This window comes from Mycteria americana, chromosome 25 (genome assembly GCF_035582795.1).
Source record: "Mycteria americana isolate JAX WOST 10 ecotype Jacksonville Zoo and Gardens chromosome 25, USCA_MyAme_1.0, whole genome shotgun sequence".
In the NCBI taxonomy this organism is placed as follows: domain Eukaryota; kingdom Metazoa; phylum Chordata; class Aves; order Ciconiiformes; family Ciconiidae; genus Mycteria; species Mycteria americana.
In genome coordinates, this window is record NC_134389.1 from 3,780,117 (window position 1) to 3,798,375 (window position 18,259).

The following is an 18,259-nucleotide window of genomic DNA, read 5'->3' on the forward strand; positions in this document are numbered from 1 at the left end:
ACAAAGATTTGGGCTCTGCACTTGCATAGCTTCGTAAGGGTCCAACACTCTCTATCTCACTCTCGCCACAGCCCAGCCCCAAAATCAAAAAATGTCCACTGATTGCTCCACACAAAAGGTGCCAAGAATGAAAGATGTTGCTGGTCCTCACTGTCCCTTGGCAGTGCATTCATAGCCCCACAGATATAGCGGCTCTACACTTGCCTAGCCTCCTAACGGTCCATCATTCTCTATCTATCTCACTGTTGCCACAGCCCAGCTCCAAAACAGAAAAAGGTCCAGTGATTGCATGGGCTGTGGCGACAGTGAGATAGAGATTTTTACCAAATTTGGAAGAAGATTCTATGATTCTACGGTGTAGAAGATTTGTCTCCAAAGCGGGGTGTGCAAGAAGGTCCACCGGGGGGAGGGCGGGGAGTGCCCGCTGACATGGCTACTGGGCAGCCTGCAGGCGGGGGTTGCGGGTCGACCAACAATCCTTGGGGCAGCTCTTTGGGGCTCCCAGGGCCGGGGGTCGGGAGCTTCTCCGTTACTTTCCCAATAGTGGGGGCCAGAGGAGCGGAGGAACAATTTGGTCCAGCACCTTCCCAGCAACCAGGCTGTCTGTTTGTTGATTAACCCATAATTTCATAAAATGGGTGTGGGGAGCCTGTCTGACGGGCCTGTCGGAAACCCCATTCCTCACCCCCTGAACATGCCCGTTCTAGATCTCGCTACTCTCTGTCGAGGCTCCGTTTGTGCCCGGGTGGGCGGCCGCCTTGTTGCCCCAGGGGAGCCCCCACAGGGTCTCCCCGCCCTGCTCAGCCCTGGGGAGCCCCATTGTGACGTCAGAGCCATGTGACTGTGAGGTCAGAGCCGGCCGCCCACACAGCCCTGTGGCGCGCGGGGAAGGAGCCCACAGCTGCCGTGTGGCTGTTGCCCCGGGCAGGCGCGCTCCTGCTGGAGGGCAGCGTGGGGCTGCTGCTGGAGCTGTTTTTGCCTGGACAGGCCACACTGCTGGGGCTGAGGCGGAGGAGCTGAGCGAGGAGCCTGCCTTTGCCCAGAGATGGCGAGGAGAAAGGCACCCCGGAGAAGATGCCAAGGGGCCTCAAAAGGCTCCTTGGGGAACACGGCCGACCGAGAGCCGGCAGGGGAGGCAGCAGGCCCGAGCCGCTGCCAGACGAGTAGGTACGAAGTGGGCTGCTCCTGCCTGGGGTGTCAGGTTGGGGTGGTAGCAGGGCCTGCTGCTGCCAGCTTGCTTCCTCTTCTCCCACTGCAGGCCTGTGAAGCAAAGGATGGGGAAAGGAGAGGGGGGACCCCTGGCAGCCGCCCAGCTGTGCTGCCCTCTCTCGCTGCAACTGGCATGTCCCCTGGGAGGCTTCCCGAGGCCGACCTCTGGCAAGGGCCTCGGCTCACACAGCGTGGGGACGGTGGGCAACAAGCATTTCTCTTGTTCCTCCTACAGGAGCCTCTGCACGGAGGTGGAGCTGGTGGCACGCTTTTTGCGGTCAACTCCCAGCTCAGCCGGTCAAGGGCCTGCAAAGTGGCGCAAGAAGGCCACAGAAGCTGCAAGTGAGTTAGCACTGCTGCTTGCTCTGAAGTCCTCGGGGGTGAAGTCGGAGAGCTGCGCTGTGCCAGAGCTCTGGCCAAACGTCGCAAGTGGCAGGAGAAGTGCAGGCTGCCCTGCTCTTCGCCCCAGGGAGGGAGGGCATAGGGCTCGGTGTCGCCTCCCCGCAGGGAGCCAAAACACGCGTGGCTGGGCATCCTGGAGAAGAGACCTCAAGACACAGGCCTAACTTTTCTCTGGTTTCTTTGCCCAGGGACGGTCTTCGGCCTTGCTTGCCATGCAGCAGGTGCCCTTGTCTCCCTGTGGAGACATCTGATGAGCATGTGCGTCTTCACCACGTACGTACTACATGTTTCTGCTGTGGACGGGGCGAGAAGGGGGATGTCCGAGGGCGAGTGCAAGCAAAGGGGAGAGCCCGGGGTGTTCCCCAGCCAGCTGCCCAGCGCTGCCCAGCGCCACTCAGGCGGCGAAGCTCGGGTGCTGCTCGTGCTGTGGCCGTTCTCAGGGAGAACCAAGGGCAAAGCCCCTCGGTAGTCTCACTCCCGTGCATTTGATTTGCCGGATGCCCAAACTTTGGCTGTGGTAGGACAGACTGCCGCGTAGCCAGACGCTCGGGTGCAGAGCCAAGCCTCCGCAGGGGAAGGGTTTTCCCCAGCTCTGGCAAGAGACAGCACCGGTCGGGGAGGGCTCTGGGAGGAAAGCCGGACAAGGCTCCGGCGCTTCCCAGCTGTGCGGAGAAACACCCCTAAGAGAGATCTGTGTGATCACAAGTGAGAACGGGCCTGCTTTCTCAGCCCGTTCTCACAGCCAAAGAGGGAGCAAGGTCCACGCCAGAAAGACTGCTGAAAAGCAGTCTTCATTTGCTCGACCTCTTTACTTCCCGGGATTCTTTTCATTCCCGTTCGGAAGGTGCTCCTGGAGCTCTTCCTTTGGGGAAGAGCTGCCGGCAGTGTTGAGCGGTGTGGACAGAAACCGTGTTCCTCCTGGGCGCTGCTGTGTGAGCTCTCTGTCAGCAGCAGGCTTCCCAAATGGTGGCTTTTCAGCCTGAAAAGGGAAATGCACCTGTGAAGGGGTTTGCCCAAGAGTTGGCTCATTGACAGCCACAGGACTCCCTCTTTTTCAGGCAAAAGATGGCCCTGCAGAAGAAGAGGTTCTTGGAAGTCGTCTTCTTGTTGCTCCCACTGGCTCTTGGTGAGTTTGCGTGAGCAAACATCTGAAAGCGCCAGCCTGGCTGTGCTGGATGCCAGCTTTCAGCTGGCCAGCTTTCCTTTTTGGCGCGTACCTGTGGAAACTCCCGTGGCCCAAGTGCTTCCTGAGTATGTCCTTGACTGGGACTTGCTTTTGCACTACCAGTAAGAGGTGTTAGTCTGCCAGCCATGCTGCTGCTCTGGCCAGGGGACCAAATGGCTTGCTTAGTCTGCAGGTCTGTGAGAGAAGGCCCCATGTATTTCCCAGCCTCAACTGGGGATTCCCAGAGGGGCCGTGCAGGGGGACCGATGGAGAGGTACCTCTCCTAGCCCAAGCAGCCCCAGCAGCCTGAAGCAGTGAGGGGAAATGGGGACTCGTTCCGGGGCACCGAGCACACCTGAAGCTCACGGCTGCGCAGTCCCCTGACACCTGGGGTGATGGCTCCCGGTCAGAGGCGCGTCCCCTCTCTCCACCCCACGTTCCCCACCTCCTGAGCTAACCTGCTGCCCCACCCCCGAGGCAACAGGGAGGAGACAGCGCGACTGCAGGGATCGCTGGCAACCCTACTCCAATAACTGTCTCTTGGTGATGTGAATTGCAGCTGGTGTTTACTGCGGGACCTCACTGCCGGTGTGGACAACGCGGGCAAAGGGACTGATAGAGGTCGGTGCCTCTTGTGGGACAGGCACCTCCTGCAAGGGAGCGTTGCCGACAGTGGCTGCATAAATCACACGGGCTCTTCTGCTTCCACGCAGGGTGACCCAAAGAAGCAGCAGCTTTTGCCGTGTCTTCCTAGGGAAGCCTCTCCTGGGAAGCCCCGGCAGCTCTGGTGGTAGATTCTCTAACGGAGCGTTTTTCCCTTTCAGGAGCTGACATGTGCGTCTGCAGCACAACTGAAGATCCTGAGGTAAGAGGTGTTTCCTGAGCTGGAACTGGGTCTGTGCAGAAGCGTCAGCCGACCTCGTGCTACCTGCACTCGTTTTCCTAACAGCCAGGGCTCCCGTCCTTCCCTCCTGCCTTTGCCTTTTGCTCAACCTGGTGAGGAAGGCAAGCACTCGCGAAGCAGGGAAAGCACGTGTGTCTCTGCTCCTTGCTGAGCTCAGATGCTCCCCAGAGGGGATGGGCGGCTCTCTGACAAGATCTGCTTTCCTCTTCCTGCAGGAGCTCGCGCGCTTTGCTGGCGGAGCAAACCCAAAAGATGCAGCTTCTGCTGCAGGAGGTGGCTCAACTGACGGCGGAAATCAGGAGTGGGAAGAAGGTGACGCTGCATTTTGGGGAAGGAGGCTTGGCTGGGCAGAACCCCTGAGAAAGCACTCCTTGGGATCAGTGGTGGGCTCAGACGGCTGACCGTGGCAAGCCAGCCTTTGCCAGGGGCTTGCTGGGCGAGCTTCTGCGCTGCACAGAGGGCCCTCCTCCGGGCCCAGTTTAGCCGGGCCGCTTCAGGCAGCGGAGGACTCCCGACATCCTTCCGTTTGCATGCTGGTGCCTCTGGCTGCTCTGGCCGGGCCCCTGAGGCAGTGGTGAGTCCCAGGCACGCTCACGGGGCCAGCCATTGCTGGCAGGGCCTTAGCCCGTCTCCCAGCTGACCTGGAGAGCGTGGCGGGTGGGGACGAGGGTGTGGGGACCCTCGTCAACCCACCTCAGGGCCATGGCCGTGGCCACAGATAGTGGTCCTCAGTCCTCGTGGCTCACGTCAGCAGCTGAGAGTCTCTCAGCTCTGTGGACAAGGCTTGCCTTGCGTTTCTGACGCTGACTCTTTGCTTCTCCGGGCGCTAGTAGCCACGCTGAAGTGGTCCTTTTCTCTGTTCTTTCATGGCTTTCCCAGGAAGTTTGGGAAGTGAACCAGGCCGTGTCCGATATGGCTTCGGAAGTCTACGTCAAGACGTCTGACTGGGCCCTGAAAAGCTCTGGTATGGACACAAGCAGCCCAGTCTCCTTGCCCTGTGCTTGTCTGCAGCACTCCCCAAAGGAGGCTGTGCTCCAGGCGCTGCTCTCCAAAGTGGGGGAGCTTAAATGCTTCATGGGGTCCAAGAGCAAGGCTGTGGCGGAGTGGTTCTCTCAGCCTCCCTCCCAGTCCTGCCCTCGGCCTCTGCGCGGGTGCCTCTGGTGCTGCCCCCGCACGCGTTCCTGTGCCGACGGAGGGGCTCTCTTCCTCTCCGCTGCATTTGGAAAGGGAACGGCTGGGTCATCCTTTGCTGCCCACACGCAGCAAGCCCTCAGCTTTGGTCTGCTGTCATTCACATGGGCGCCTGCTGTCTCCCAGCACCCTCAGACCACCTCCTCGTGGCGCTGTGAGAGAAGCAGTCACCAGGCACATGGATGCCGTCATTGCCCTGCGCCGCTGGGCACCCCCACCAGCGTGGTGATGAGGACGGGACTGACAGATGTGGAGCCGGCCGGCAGCGTCAGAAATAGTGTCGGAGCACCGCCAAGTCCTCCTAGTCTGTGGCCTCTTGCAGTCATCTGCTCTCCCTTCCTTACAGGTGCCACCATTGACATGCAGAGAACTTCCGAGACCTACGACTGCAAAAAGGAGTGGATCTGCAGGGTTTTATGGTTCTTTCGCACTGCCAACCCTCCTGATACTATTTTGCAGGTATCGTAGCAGAAATCAGCGGTGCTGGTTTCCTTCCTTCCTGTGGAGTCGGGGACCGACCTCAGGGGCTCTCCCCTCAGTCCAGTGGTACTGCTCAAGCCCACAGTGTTGCTCAGGTTCCTGAAACCAAAGCTCGAACACAGGGCTGGGCTTGCTAGAAATCAGTGGTTGCCCTCAGCAGGGGAAGAGAGCTGAACTGAGCTGAACTGCTGCATCTTGCCCACAGTCCTCTGTCACAGCTGGGTGAAAGACTTTCTCCCTGGTGACCCCGTTTCCACACTCATCCCTAACAGCGCCTTTTCGGGGGTGGGAGGCAGGAGGTGCCCTGCAGCGCCACTGGGCAGAGAGGTGTTTCTGTAAGGCCCTGACTAGGGTGGTTGCATGACCGGTATTCTCCTCTTTTCCATAGTAACTGAGAGCCCCCTTTGTCAGGCAGGGAAGGCGGCCCTCTGCTTCTGTCCATTTCCTCACACCCGCCTCATTTTCGAGCTGAAACAGACCCCACAGACGCACTGGCGCCTATGCTTCAAGCTGCATGAGCAGTTGTGTCGGCCCCGATGCTCTCTCACACTTCCTTGCTCTCGCGTTCTGGTTGCAGCCGGATGTTTCCCCAGGAAACTGCTGGCCCCTCCAAGGGCATCAAGGCCAGGTGGTCATCAGGTTGCCGGCACGAGTCCATCTGACTGCCGTCAGTGTGCAGCACATCTCCAAAGACGTCTCTCCATCTGGGACTGTCATCAGCGCCCCCAGAGACGTCGCTGTCTTTGTAAGTCTCTTGCTGGGGGCTTGTGGCTGGCATCTGGCCCTGGGGGAAAGCCATGACAGGGACTTGCTTGCTTTTGTGCGTCCTCTGAGGTTTGTGTCCTGCTCTCTCCTGAGCACCGCAGTGCCCTAGCGGGATACTCGAAGGGCTGTAGAGATTTCATGCCTCTCAAGACTTATTCTGGCCAGAGCACCTCAGGGTTCTTGACCAAAACTCAAGGCAGCGACTGAGCTCCACCCTAACCAGTGCTAGACTACTGCTAGAGCCCCAGGAGAGGCTGGGTAGATAACAGGGCTGACCCAGCGCGTACGTTCCCTCTTTGTCGGGACGAGTCTGAGCTGCTCTGCTTGTGCTTTGCCCCTGAGGGACTGGATGCGGACGGGGAAGAGGAAGCTCTCCTTGGGACGTTCATGTACAACGTGGCAAAAGAGGCCATTCAGACCTTCCCTCTGAAGGTACGGTCCACGCGCGGGGGCAAGATGCCAGGGAGCAAAACAGGTTTGCCTGCAAGTCCGTGGCAGGAAGAGCGTGAATACTTTCTCCCTGGGCGCAGGGGCCCGGACCACCGCCGAGAGAGACCTGGCGGGGTTGGGAGGGCTGAGTAGCAGCATGCGGTGCTGGTAGCAAAAGGATAGCAAGGGCAGGGTCACGCCCGAGGGAGCACGAGTCCTGAGAGACCCTTGGCTCCAGCCACTGCCTTCAGCAGAGCCAGCTGCACACACGGCCACTCCACCAAAGCGACTGTCTTTGTGCCGTGGAGAAACAGGGACGCCTGGTGGCGAAAGCCGTCGGGCAGCACCATTGCTCCATCCTGTGGCCTGCTGGCAGGCTGGACAGCGTCCTCTCCTCCCAGCGTAGCCTGCCCCTTCTCTCCCGGTTGCTCTCGCGCCTGCCAGGAGGAAGGCAGGCAGAGCAGACAGCGGGAGCTTGGGGGCGTTGCACACCAGCTGCCCCACGTACAGGAGCGCCTCCCTGGCCTCTCCGTTGGCACAGAGCAAGCAGCAGAGAGAAAGGGGCAGAGGGAAGGGAGACGCAGCCCCAGCCGGGCCGGCATGCAGAGAATGCCAGGTGCCTTCCCCCTTCCCGTGTCCCCAGCCTCCCCAGCAGGCCGGGTACCAGCAGTGAGCCTAGATGTCCACAGCCGCTCCCACCCACTTTTGGGAGCTTGTTCCTGAGCAGGAGCAGGGCTAGCAGCGGGAGATACGTTGATTGCACCGTCGCTCTTAACACCTCCGTTTCCTTTTCCCTCTTTTCTTCACAGAACGCGCCGCTTCCCAGAGCCTTTTCATATATCAAACTTCTTGTGAAGAGCAACTGGGGAAACCCAGCGTACACCTGCATTTATCGAGTGCAGGTTCACGGGAAGATGGCAAAACCAGAAAGCGTCGACTGAAACCAGAGAAGAAAAAGAAGGACAAAAAAACAAAAAGAAGAAAAGGAGGGGGAAAAAAGCAATGATGAGGCAGTTCAGATCGGTTCAGGCGCAGGAGCAGGCTGTCCCCATGTGCCGTAAGACGAACCGGCGGGGAAGATGACCGGCCTGGCTGAACAAGGATCTTTTGCTGGGACTCAGGAAGAAAAAGGAGAGTTTACCAGTTTTGGAAGAAGGGGCAGGCAACCCAAGAAGAGTACAGGGGTCTCGTCAAGTCATGCAGAGAGGAAATTAGAAAGGCAAAAGCCCAGCTAGAACTCAAGCTGGCCACTGCTGTAAGAGATAATAAAAAATGTTTTTACAAATACATTAACAACAAAAGGAGAGCCAAGGAGACTCTCCCTCCTTTATTGGATGCGGGGGGGAACATTGCCACCAAGGATGAGGAAAAGGCTGAGGTACTTAATGCCTTCTTTGCCTCAGTCTTTAATAGTCAGGCCAGTTATCCCCAGGGTATTCAGCCCCCTGAGCTGGAAGACAGGGACGGAGAGCAGAATAAACCCCCCGTAATCCAGGAGGAAGCAGTTAGCGACCTGCTACGCCACCTGGACACTCACAAGTCTATGGGGCCGGATGGGATCCACCCGAGAGTACTGAGAGAGCGGGCGGAGGAGCTTGCCAAGCCACTCTCCATCATTTATCAGCGGTCCTGGTTAACAGGGGAGGTCCCAGAGGCTTGCCAGTGTGACGCCCATCGACAAGAAGGGCCGGAAGGAGGATCCGGGGAACTACAGGCCTGCCGGCCTGACCTCGGCGCCGGGGAAAATTATGCAGCGGTTCACCTTGAGTGCGCTCAACAGGCATGTGCAGGCCAGCCAGGGGTTCAGGCCCAGCCAGCATGGGTTCACGAAAGGCAGGTCCTGCTTGACCAACCTGATCTCCTTCTACGACCAGGTGACCTGCGTAGTGGATGAGGGAAAGGCTGTAGATGTTTTCTACCTGGACTTTAGTAAAGCCTTTGACACTGTCTCCCACAGCGTTCTCCTAGAGAAGCTGGCAGCTCATGGCTTAGGCGGGTGTACTCTTCGCTGGGTAAAAAACTGGCTGGATGGCCGAGCCCAGAGAGCTGTGGTGAACGGAGTTAAATCCAGTTGGCGGCCGGTCACAAGCGGTGTTCCCCAGGGCTCAGTTTTGGGGCCAGTCTTGTTTAATATCTTTATCAATGAGCTGGATGAGGGGATTGAGTGCACCCTCAGTAAGTTTGCAGGTGACCCCAAATTGGGCGGGAGCGTCGATCTGCTCGAGGGTAGGAAGGCTCTGCAGAGGGATCTGGACAGGCTGGATCGATGGGCCGAGGTCAATTGTATGAGGTTTAACAAGGCCAAGTGCCGGGTCCTGCACTTTGGTCACAACAACGCCATGCAACGCTACAGGCTTGCGGAGGAGTGGCTGGAAAGCTGCCTGGCGGAAAAGGACCTGGGGGTGCTGGCTGACAGCCGGCTGAACGTGAGCCGGCAGTGCGCCCAGGTGGCCAAGAAAGCCAACAGCATCCTGGCTTGCGTCAGGAATAGTGCGGCCAGCAGGAGTAGGGAAGTGATCGTGCCCCTGTACTCGGCACTGGTGAGGCCGCACCTCGAATGCTGTGTTCAGTTTTGGGCCCCTCACCACAAGAGAGACATTGAGGGGCTGGAGCGTGTCCAGAGAAGGGCAACGAAGCTGGTGAAGGGTCTGGAGAACAAGTCTTTTGAGGAGCGGCTGAGGGACCTGGGATTGTTTAGTCTGGAGAAGCGGAGGCTGAGGGGAGACCTTATCGCTCTCTACAACTACCTGAAAGGAGGTTGTAGCAGGGTGGGGTCAGTCTCTACTCCCACGTAACTAGCGGTAGGACGAGAGGAAATGGCCTCAGGTTGCGTCAGGAGAGGTTTAGATTGGATATTAGGAAAAATGTCTTTACTCAAAGCGTGGTCAAGCATTGGAACAGGCTGCCCAGAGAGGTGGTGGAGTCACCATCCCTGGAGGAGTTCAAAAAACCTGTGGACGTGGCACCTCGGGGACATGGTTTAGTAGGCATGGAGATGTTGGGTTGACGGTTGGACTAGATGATCTTAGAGGTCTTTTCCAACCTTAATGATTCTATGATTCTATGATTCTACGGTGTAGAAGATTTGTCTCCAAAGCGGGGTGCGCAAGAAGGTCCACCGGGGGGAGGGCGGGGAGTGCCCGCTGACATGGCTACTGGGCAGCCTGCAGGCGGGGGTTGCGGGTCGACCAACAATCCTTGGGGCAGCTCTTTGGGGCTCCCAGGGCCGGGGGTCGGGAGCTTCTCCATTACTTTCCCAATAGTGGGGGCCAGAGGAGCGGAGGAACAATTTGGTCCAGCACCTTCCCAGCAACCAGGCTGTCTGTTTGTTGATTAACCCATAATTTCATAAAATGGGTGTGGGGAGCCTGTCTGACGGGCCTGTCGGAAACCCCATTCCTCACCCCCTGAACATGCCCGTTCTAGATCTCGCTACTCTCTGTCGAGGCTCCGTTTGTGCCCGGGTGGGCGGCCGCCTTGTTGCCCCAGGGGAGCCCCCACAGGGTCTCCCCGCCCTGCTCAGCCCTGGGGAGCCCCATTGTGACGTCAGAGCCATGTGACTGTGAGGTCAGAGCCGGCCGCCCACACAGCCCTGTGGCGCGCGGGGAAGGAGCCCACAGCTGCCGTGTGGCTGTTGCCCCGGGCAGGCGCGCTCCTGCTGGAGGGCAGCGTGGGGCTGCTGCTGGAGCTGTTTTTGCCTGGACAGGCCACACTGCTGGGGCTGAGGCGGAGGAGCTGAGCGAGGAGCCTGCCTTTGCCCAGAGATGGCGAGGAGAAAGGCACCCCGGAGAAGATGCCAAGGGGCCTCAAAAGGCTCCTTGGGGAACACGGCCGACCGAGAGCCGGCAGGGGAGGCAGCAGGCCCGAGCCGCTGCCAGACGAGTAGGTACGAAGTGGGCTGCTCCTGCCTGGGGTGTCAGGTTGGGGTGGTAGCAGGGCCTGCTGCTGCCAGCTTGCTTCCTCTTCTCCCACTGCAGGCCTGTGAAGCAAAGGATGGGGAAAGGAGAGGGGGGACCCCTGGCAGCCGCCCAGCTGTGCTGCCCTCTCTCGCTGCAACTGGCATGTCCCCTGGGAGGCTTCCCGAGGCCGACCTCTGGCAAGGGCCTCGGCTCACACAGCGTGGGGACGGTGGGCAACAAGCATTTCTCTTGTTCCTCCTACAGGAGCCTCTGCACGGAGGTGGAGCTGGTGGCACGCTTTTTGCGGTCAACTCCCAGCTCAGCCGGTCAAGGGCCTGCAAAGTGGCGCAAGAAGGCCACAGAAGCTGCAAGTGAGTTAGCACTGCTGCTTGCTCTGAAGTCCTCGGGGGTGAAGTCGGAGAGCTGCGCTGTGCCAGAGCTCTGGCCAAACGTCGCAAGTGGCAGGAGAAGTGCAGGCTGCCCTGCTCTTCGCCCCAGGGAGGGAGGGCATAGGGCTCGGTGTCGCCTCCCCGCAGGGAGCCAAAACACGCGTGGCTGGGCATCCTGGAGAAGAGACCTCAAGACACAGGCCTAACTTTTCTCTGGTTTCTTTGCCCAGGGACGGTCTTCGGCCTTGCTTGCCATGCAGCAGGTGCCCTTGTCTCCCTGTGGAGACATCTGATGAGCATGTGCGTCTTCACCACGTACGTACTACATGTTTCTGCTGTGGACGGGGCGAGAAGGGGGATGTCCGAGGGCGAGTGCAAGCAAAGGGGAGAGCCCGGGGTGTTCCCCAGCCAGCTGCCCAGCGCTGCCCAGCGCCACTCAGGCGGCGAAGCTCGGGTGCTGCTCGTGCTGTGGCCGTTCTCAGGGAGAACCAAGGGCAAAGCCCCTCGGTAGTCTCACTCCCGTGCATTTGATTTGCCGGATGCCCAAACTTTGGCTGTGGTAGGACAGACTGCCGCGTAGCCAGACGCTCGGGTGCAGAGCCAAGCCTCCGCAGGGGAAGGGTTTTCCCCAGCTCTGGCAAGAGACAGCACCGGTCGGGGAGGGCTCTGGGAGGAAAGCCGGACAAGGCTCCGGCGCTTCCCAGCTGTGCGGAGAAACACCCCTAAGAGAGATCTGTGTGATCACAAGTGAGAACGGGCCTGCTTTCTCAGCCCGTTCTCACAGCCAAAGAGGGAGCAAGGTCCACGCCAGAAAGACTGCTGAAAAGCAGTCTTCATTTGCTCGACCTCTTTACTTCCCGGGATTCTTTTCATTCCCGTTCGGAAGGTGCTCCTGGAGCTCTTCCTTTGGGGAAGAGCTGCCGGCAGTGTTGAGCGGTGTGGACAGAAACCGTGTTCCTCCTGGGCGCTGCTGTGTGAGCTCTCTGTCAGCAGCAGGCTTCCCAAATGGTGGCTTTTCAGCCTGAAAAGGGAAATGCACCTGTGAAGGGGTTTGCCCAAGAGTTGGCTCATTGACAGCCACAGGACTCCCTCTTTTTCAGGCAAAAGATGGCCCTGCAGAAGAAGAGGTTCTTGGAAGTCGTCTTCTTGTTGCTCCCACTGGCTCTTGGTGAGTTTGCGTGAGCAAACATCTGAAAGCGCCAGCCTGGCTGTGCTGGATGCCAGCTTTCAGCTGGCCAGCTTTCCTTTTTGGCGCGTACCTGTGGAAACTCCCGTGGCCCAAGTGCTTCCTGAGTATGTCCTTGACTGGGACTTGCTTTTGCACTACCAGTAAGAGGTGTTAGTCTGCCAGCCATGCTGCTGCTCTGGCCAGGGGACCAAATGGCTTGCTTAGTCTGCAGGTCTGTGAGAGAAGGCCCCATGTATTTCCCAGCCTCAACTGGGGATTCCCAGAGGGGCCGTGCAGGGGGACCGATGGAGAGGTACCTCTCCTAGCCCAAGCAGCCCCAGCAGCCTGAAGCAGTGAGGGGAAATGGGGACTCGTTCCGGGGCACCGAGCACACCTGAAGCTCACGGCTGCGCAGTCCCCTGACACCTGGGGTGATGGCTCCCGGTCAGAGGCGCGTCCCCTCTCTCCACCCCACGTTCCCCACCTCCTGAGCTAACCTGCTGCCCCACCCCCGAGGCAACAGGGAGGAGACAGCGCGACTGCAGGGATCGCTGGCAACCCTACTCCAATAACTGTCTCTTGGTGATGTGAATTGCAGCTGGTGTTTACTGCGGGACCTCACTGCCGGTGTGGACAACGCGGGCAAAGGGACTGATAGAGGTCGGTGCCTCTTGTGGGACAGGCACCTCCTGCAAGGGAGCGTTGCCGACAGTGGCTGCATAAATCACACGGGCTCTTCTGCTTCCACGCAGGGTGACCCAAAGAAGCAGCAGCTTTTGCCGTGTCTTCCTAGGGAAGCCTCTCCTGGGAAGCCCCGGCAGCTCTGGTGGTAGATTCTCTAACGGAGCGTTTTTCCCTTTCAGGAGCTGACATGTGCGTCTGCAGCACAACTGAAGATCCTGAGGTAAGAGGTGTTTCCTGAGCTGGAACTGGGTCTGTGCAGAAGCGTCAGCCGACCTCGTGCTACCTGCACTCGTTTTCCTAACAGCCAGGGCTCCCGTCCTTCCCTCCTGCCTTTGCCTTTTGCTCAACCTGGTGAGGAAGGCAAGCACTCGCGAAGCAGGGAAAGCACGTGTGTCTCTGCTCCTTGCTGAGCTCAGATGCTCCCCAGAGGGGATGGGCGGCTCTCTGACAAGATCTGCTTTCCTCTTCCTGCAGGAGCTCGCGCGCTTTGCTGGCGGAGCAAACCCAAAAGATGCAGCTTCTGCTGCAGGAGGTGGCTCAACTGACGGCGGAAATCAGGAGTGGGAAGAAGGTGACGCTGCATTTTGGGGAAGGAGGCTTGGCTGGGCAGAACCCCTGAGAAAGCACTCCTTGGGATCAGTGGTGGGCTCAGACGGCTGACCGTGGCAAGCCAGCCTTTGCCAGGGGCTTGCTGGGCGAGCTTCTGCGCTGCACAGAGGGCCCTCCTCCGGGCCCAGTTTAGCCGGGCCGCTTCAGGCAGCGGAGGACTCCCGACATCCTTCCGTTTGCATGCTGGTGCCTCTGGCTGCTCTGGCCGGGCCCCTGAGGCAGTGGTGAGTCCCAGGCACGCTCACGGGGCCAGCCATTGCTGGCAGGGCCTTAGCCCGTCTCCCAGCTGACCTGGAGAGCGTGGCGGGTGGGGACGAGGGTGTGGGGACCCTCGTCAACCCACCTCAGGGCCATGGCCGTGGCCACAGATAGTGGTCCTCAGTCCTCGTGGCTCACGTCAGCAGCTGAGAGTCTCTCAGCTCTGTGGACAAGGCTTGCCTTGCGTTTCTGACGCTGACTCTTTGCTTCTCCGGGCGCTAGTAGCCACGCTGAAGTGGTCCTTTTCTCTGTTCTTTCATGGCTTTCCCAGGAAGTTTGGGAAGTGAACCAGGCCGTGTCCGATATGGCTTCGGAAGTCTACGTCAAGACGTCTGACTGGGCCCTGAAAAGCTCTGGTATGGACACAAGCAGCCCAGTCTCCTTGCCCTGTGCTTGTCTGCAGCACTCCCCAAAGGAGGCTGTGCTCCAGGCGCTGCTCTCCAAAGTGGGGGAGCTTAAATGCTTCATGGGGTCCAAGAGCAAGGCTGTGGCGGAGTGGTTCTCTCAGCCTCCCTCCCAGTCCTGCCCTCGGCCTCTGCGCGGGTGCCTCTGGTGCTGCCCCCGCACGCGTTCCTGTGCCGACGGAGGGGCTCTCTTCCTCTCCGCTGCATTTGGAAAGGGAACGGCTGGGTCATCCTTTGCTGCCCACACGCAGCAAGCCCTCAGCTTTGGTCTGCTGTCATTCACATGGGCGCCTGCTGTCTCCCAGCACCCTCAGACCACCTCCTCGTGGCGCTGTGAGAGAAGCAGTCACCAGGCACATGGATGCCGTCATTGCCCTGCGCCGCTGGGCACCCCCACCAGCGTGGTGATGAGGACGGGACTGACAGATGTGGAGCCGGCCGGCAGCGTCAGAAATAGTGTCGGAGCACCGCCAAGTCCTCCTAGTCTGTGGCCTCTTGCAGTCATCTGCTCTCCCTTCCTTACAGGTGCCACCATTGACATGCAGAGAACTTCCGAGACCTACGACTGCAAAAAGGAGTGGATCTGCAGGGTTTTATGGTTCTTTCGCACTGCCAACCCTCCTGATACTATTTTGCAGGTATCGTAGCAGAAATCAGCGGTGCTGGTTTCCTTCCTTCCTGTGGAGTCGGGGACCGACCTCAGGGGCTCTCCCCTCAGTCCAGTGGTACTGCTCAAGCCCACAGTGTTGCTCAGGTTCCTGAAACCAAAGCTCGAACACAGGGCTGGGCTTGCTAGAAATCAGTGGTTGCCCTCAGCAGGGGAAGAGAGCTGAACTGAGCTGAACTGCTGCATCTTGCCCACAGTCCTCTGTCACAGCTGGGTGAAAGACTTTCTCCCTGGTGACCCCGTTTCCACACTCATCCCTAACAGCGCCTTTTCGGGGGTGGGAGGCAGGAGGTGCCCTGCAGCGCCACTGGGCAGAGAGGTGTTTCTGTAAGGCCCTGACTAGGGTGGTTGCATGACCGGTATTCTCCTCTTTTCCATAGTAACTGAGAGCCCCCTTTGTCAGGCAGGGAAGGCGGCCCTCTGCTTCTGTCCATTTCCTCACACCCGCCTCATTTTCGAGCTGAAACAGACCCCACAGACGCACTGGCGCCTATGCTTCAAGCTGCATGAGCAGTTGTGTCGGCCCCGATGCTCTCTCACACTTCCTTGCTCTCGCGTTCTGGTTGCAGCCGGATGTTTCCCCAGGAAACTGCTGGCCCCTCCAAGGGCATCAAGGCCAGGTGGTCATCAGGTTGCCGGCACGAGTCCATCTGACTGCCGTCAGTGTGCAGCACATCTCCAAAGACGTCTCTCCATCTGGGACTGTCATCAGCGCCCCCAGAGACGTCGCTGTCTTTGTAAGTCTCTTGCTGGGGGCTTGTGGCTGGCATCTGGCCCTGGGGGAAAGCCATGACAGGGACTTGCTTGCTTTTGTGCGTCCTCTGAGGTTTGTGTCCTGCTCTCTCCTGAGCACCGCAGTGCCCTAGCGGGATACTCGAAGGGCTGTAGAGATTTCATGCCTCTCAAGACTTATTCTGGCCAGAGCACCTCAGGGTTCTTGACCAAAACTCAAGGCAGCGACTGAGCTCCACCCTAACCAGTGCTAGACTACTGCTAGAGCCCCAGGAGAGGCTGGGTAGATAACAGGGCTGACCCAGCGCGTACGTTCCCTCTTTGTCGGGACGAGTCTGAGCTGCTCTGCTTGTGCTTTGCCCCTGAGGGACTGGATGCGGACGGGGAAGAGGAAGCTCTCCTTGGGACGTTCATGTACAACGTGGCAAAAGAGGCCATTCAGACCTTCCCTCTGAAGGTACGGTCCACGCGCGGGGGCAAGATGCCAGGGAGCAAAACAGGTTTGCCTGCAAGTCCGTGGCAGGAAGAGCGTGAATGCTTTCTCCCTGGGCGCAGGGGCCCGGACCACCGCCGAGAGAGACCTGGCGGGGTTGGGAGGGCTGAGTAGCAGCATGCGGTGCTGGTAGCAAAAGGATAGCAAGGGCAGGGTCACGCCCGAGGGAGCACGAGTCCTGAGAGACCCTTGGCTCCAGCCACTGCCTTCAGCAGAGCCAGCTGCACACACGGCCACTCCACCAAAGCGACTGTCTTTGTGCCGTGGAGAAACAGGGACGCCTGGTGGCGAAAGCCGTCGGGCAGCACCATTGCTCCATCCTGTGGCCTGCTGGCAGGCTGGACAGCGTCCTCTCCTCCCAGCGTAGCCTGCCCCTTCTCTCCCGGTTGCTCTCGCGCCTGCCAGGAGGAAGGCAGGCAGAGCAGACAGCGGGAGCTTGGGGGCGTTGCACACCAGCTGCCCCACGTACAGGAGCGCCTCCCTGGCCTCTCCGTTGGCACAGAGCAAGCAGCAGAGAGAAAGGGGCAGAGGGAAGGGAGACGCAGCCCCAGCCGGGCCGGCATGCAGAGAATGCCAGGTGCCTTCCCCCTTCCCGTGTCCCCAGCCTCCCCAGCAGGCCGGGTACCAGCAGTGAGCCTAGATGTCCACAGCCGCTCCCACCCACTTTTGGGAGCTTGTTCCTGAGCAGGAGCAGGGCTAGCAGCGGGAGATACGTTGATTGCACCGTCGCTCTTAACACCTCCGTTTCCTTTTCCCTCTTTTCTTCACAGAACGCGCCGCTTCCCAGAGCCTTTTCATATATCAAACTTCTTGTGAAGAGCAACTGGGGAAACCCAGCGTACACCTGCATTTATCGAGTGCAGGTTCATGGGAAGATGGCAAAACCAGAAAGCGTCGACTGAAACCAGAGAAGAAAAAGAAGGACAAAAAAACAAAAAGAAGAAAAGGAGGGGGAAAAAAGCAATGATGAGGCAGTTCAGATCGGTTCAGGCGCAGGAGCAGGCTGTCCCCATGTGCCGTAAGACGAACCGGCGGGGAAGATGACCGGCCTGGCTGAACAAGGATCTTTTGCTGGGACTCAGGAAGAAAAAGGAGAGTTTACCAGTTTTGGAAGAAGGGGCAGGCAACCCAAGAAGAGTACAGGGGTCTCGTCAAGTCATGCAGAGAGGAAATTAGAAAGGCAAAAGCCCAGCTAGAACTCAAGCTGGCCACTGCTGTAAGAGATAATAAAAAATGTTTTTACAAATACATTAACAACAAAAGGAGAGCCAAGGAGACTCTCCCTCCTTTATTGGATGCGGGGGGGAACATTGCCACCAAGGATGAGGAAAAGGCTGAGGTACTTAATGCCTTCTTTGCCTCAGTCTTTAATAGTCAGGCCAGTTATCCCCAGGGTATTCAGCCCCCTGAGCTGGAAGACAGGGACGGAGAGCAGAATAAACCCCCCGTAATCCAGGAGGAAGCAGTTAGCGACCTGCTACGCCACCTGGACACTCACAAGTCTATGGGGCCGGATGGGATCCACCCGAGAGTACTGAGAGAGCGGGCGGAGGAGCTTGCCAAGCCACTCTCCATCATTTATCAGCGGTCCTGGTTAACAGGGGAGGTCCCAGAGGCTTGCCAGTGTGACGCCCATCGACAAGAAGGGCCGGAAGGAGGATCCGGGGAACTACAGGCCTGCCGGCCTGACCTCGGCGCCGGGGAAAATTATGCAGCGGTTCACCTTGAGTGCGCTCAACAGGCATGTGCAGGCCAGCCAGGGGTTCAGGCCCAGCCAGCATGGGTTCACGAAAGGCAGGTCCTGCTTGACCAACCTGATCTCCTTCTACGACCAGGTGACCTGCGTAGTGGATGAGGGAAAGGCTGTAGATGTTTTCTACCTGGACTTTAGTAAAGCCTTTGACACTGTCTCCCACAGCGTTCTCCTAGAGAAGCTGGCAGCTCATGGCTTAGGCGGGTGTACTCTTCGCTGGGTAAAAAACTGGCTGGATGGCCGAGCCCAGAGAGCTGTGGTGAACGGAGTTAAATCCAGTTGGCGGCCGGTCACAAGCGGTGTTCCCCAGGGCTCAGTTTTGGGGCCAGTCTTGTTTAATATCTTTATCAATGAGCTGGATGAGGGGATTGAGTGCGCCCTCAGTAAGTTTGCAGGTGACCCCAAATTGGGCGGGAGCGTCGATCTGCTCGAGGGTAGGAAGGCTCTGCAGAGGGATCTGGACAGGCTGGATCGATGGGCCGAGGTCAATTGTATGAGGTTTAACAAGGCCAAGTGCCGGGTCCTGCACTTTGGTCACAACAACGCCATGCAACGCTACAGGCTTGCGGAGGAGTGGCTGGAAAGCTGCCTGGCGGAAAAGGACCTGGGGGTGCTGGCTGACAGCCGGCTGAACGTGAGCCGGCAGTGCGCCCAGGTG

At 58.9% G+C, this 18,259-nt stretch overlaps 2 protein-coding genes across 4 annotated transcripts; both read left to right on the forward strand.

Moving 5' to 3' along the window:
* Positions 1 to 413: 413 nt before the first annotated feature.
* On the forward strand, positions 414 to 7,612 carry LOC142420692 (sperm-associated antigen 4 protein-like). Of its 3 annotated transcripts, XM_075524875.1 has the most exons (12): positions 418 to 1,167; positions 1,445 to 1,551; positions 1,800 to 1,884; positions 2,670 to 2,737; positions 3,336 to 3,397; positions 3,601 to 3,641; positions 3,896 to 3,992; positions 4,560 to 4,644; positions 5,218 to 5,330; positions 5,929 to 6,096; positions 6,459 to 6,548; positions 7,355 to 7,612. In XM_075524875.1, the coding sequence occupies exons 1-12, from the start codon at positions 1,046 to 1,048 to the stop codon at positions 7,484 to 7,486; spliced, it is 1,170 nt and encodes a 389-aa protein (XP_075380990.1). In that variant the 5' UTR covers positions 418 to 1,045; the 3' UTR covers positions 7,487 to 7,612. The 3 variants fall into 3 exon arrangements, with proteins under 3 accessions (XP_075380989.1, XP_075380990.1, XP_075380988.1); XM_075524873.1 differs by having other exon boundaries at positions 418 to 1,551; XM_075524874.1 differs by lacking the exon at positions 3,336 to 3,397 and having other exon boundaries at positions 414 to 1,551; positions 2,653 to 2,737.
* On the forward strand, positions 7,551 to 16,875 carry LOC142420750 (uncharacterized). Its single transcript, XM_075524964.1, has 13 exons — positions 7,551 to 7,568; positions 7,741 to 8,325; positions 10,709 to 10,815; positions 11,064 to 11,148; positions 11,917 to 12,001; positions 12,600 to 12,661; positions 12,865 to 12,905; positions 13,160 to 13,256; positions 13,824 to 13,908; positions 14,482 to 14,594; positions 15,193 to 15,360; positions 15,723 to 15,812; positions 16,619 to 16,875. Exons 1-13 carry the CDS (start codon positions 7,551 to 7,553, stop codon positions 16,748 to 16,750), a joined length of 1,668 nt encoding a protein of 555 aa, XP_075381079.1. The 3' UTR covers positions 16,751 to 16,875.
* The last annotated feature ends 1,384 nt before the right edge of the window (positions 16,876 to 18,259 follow it).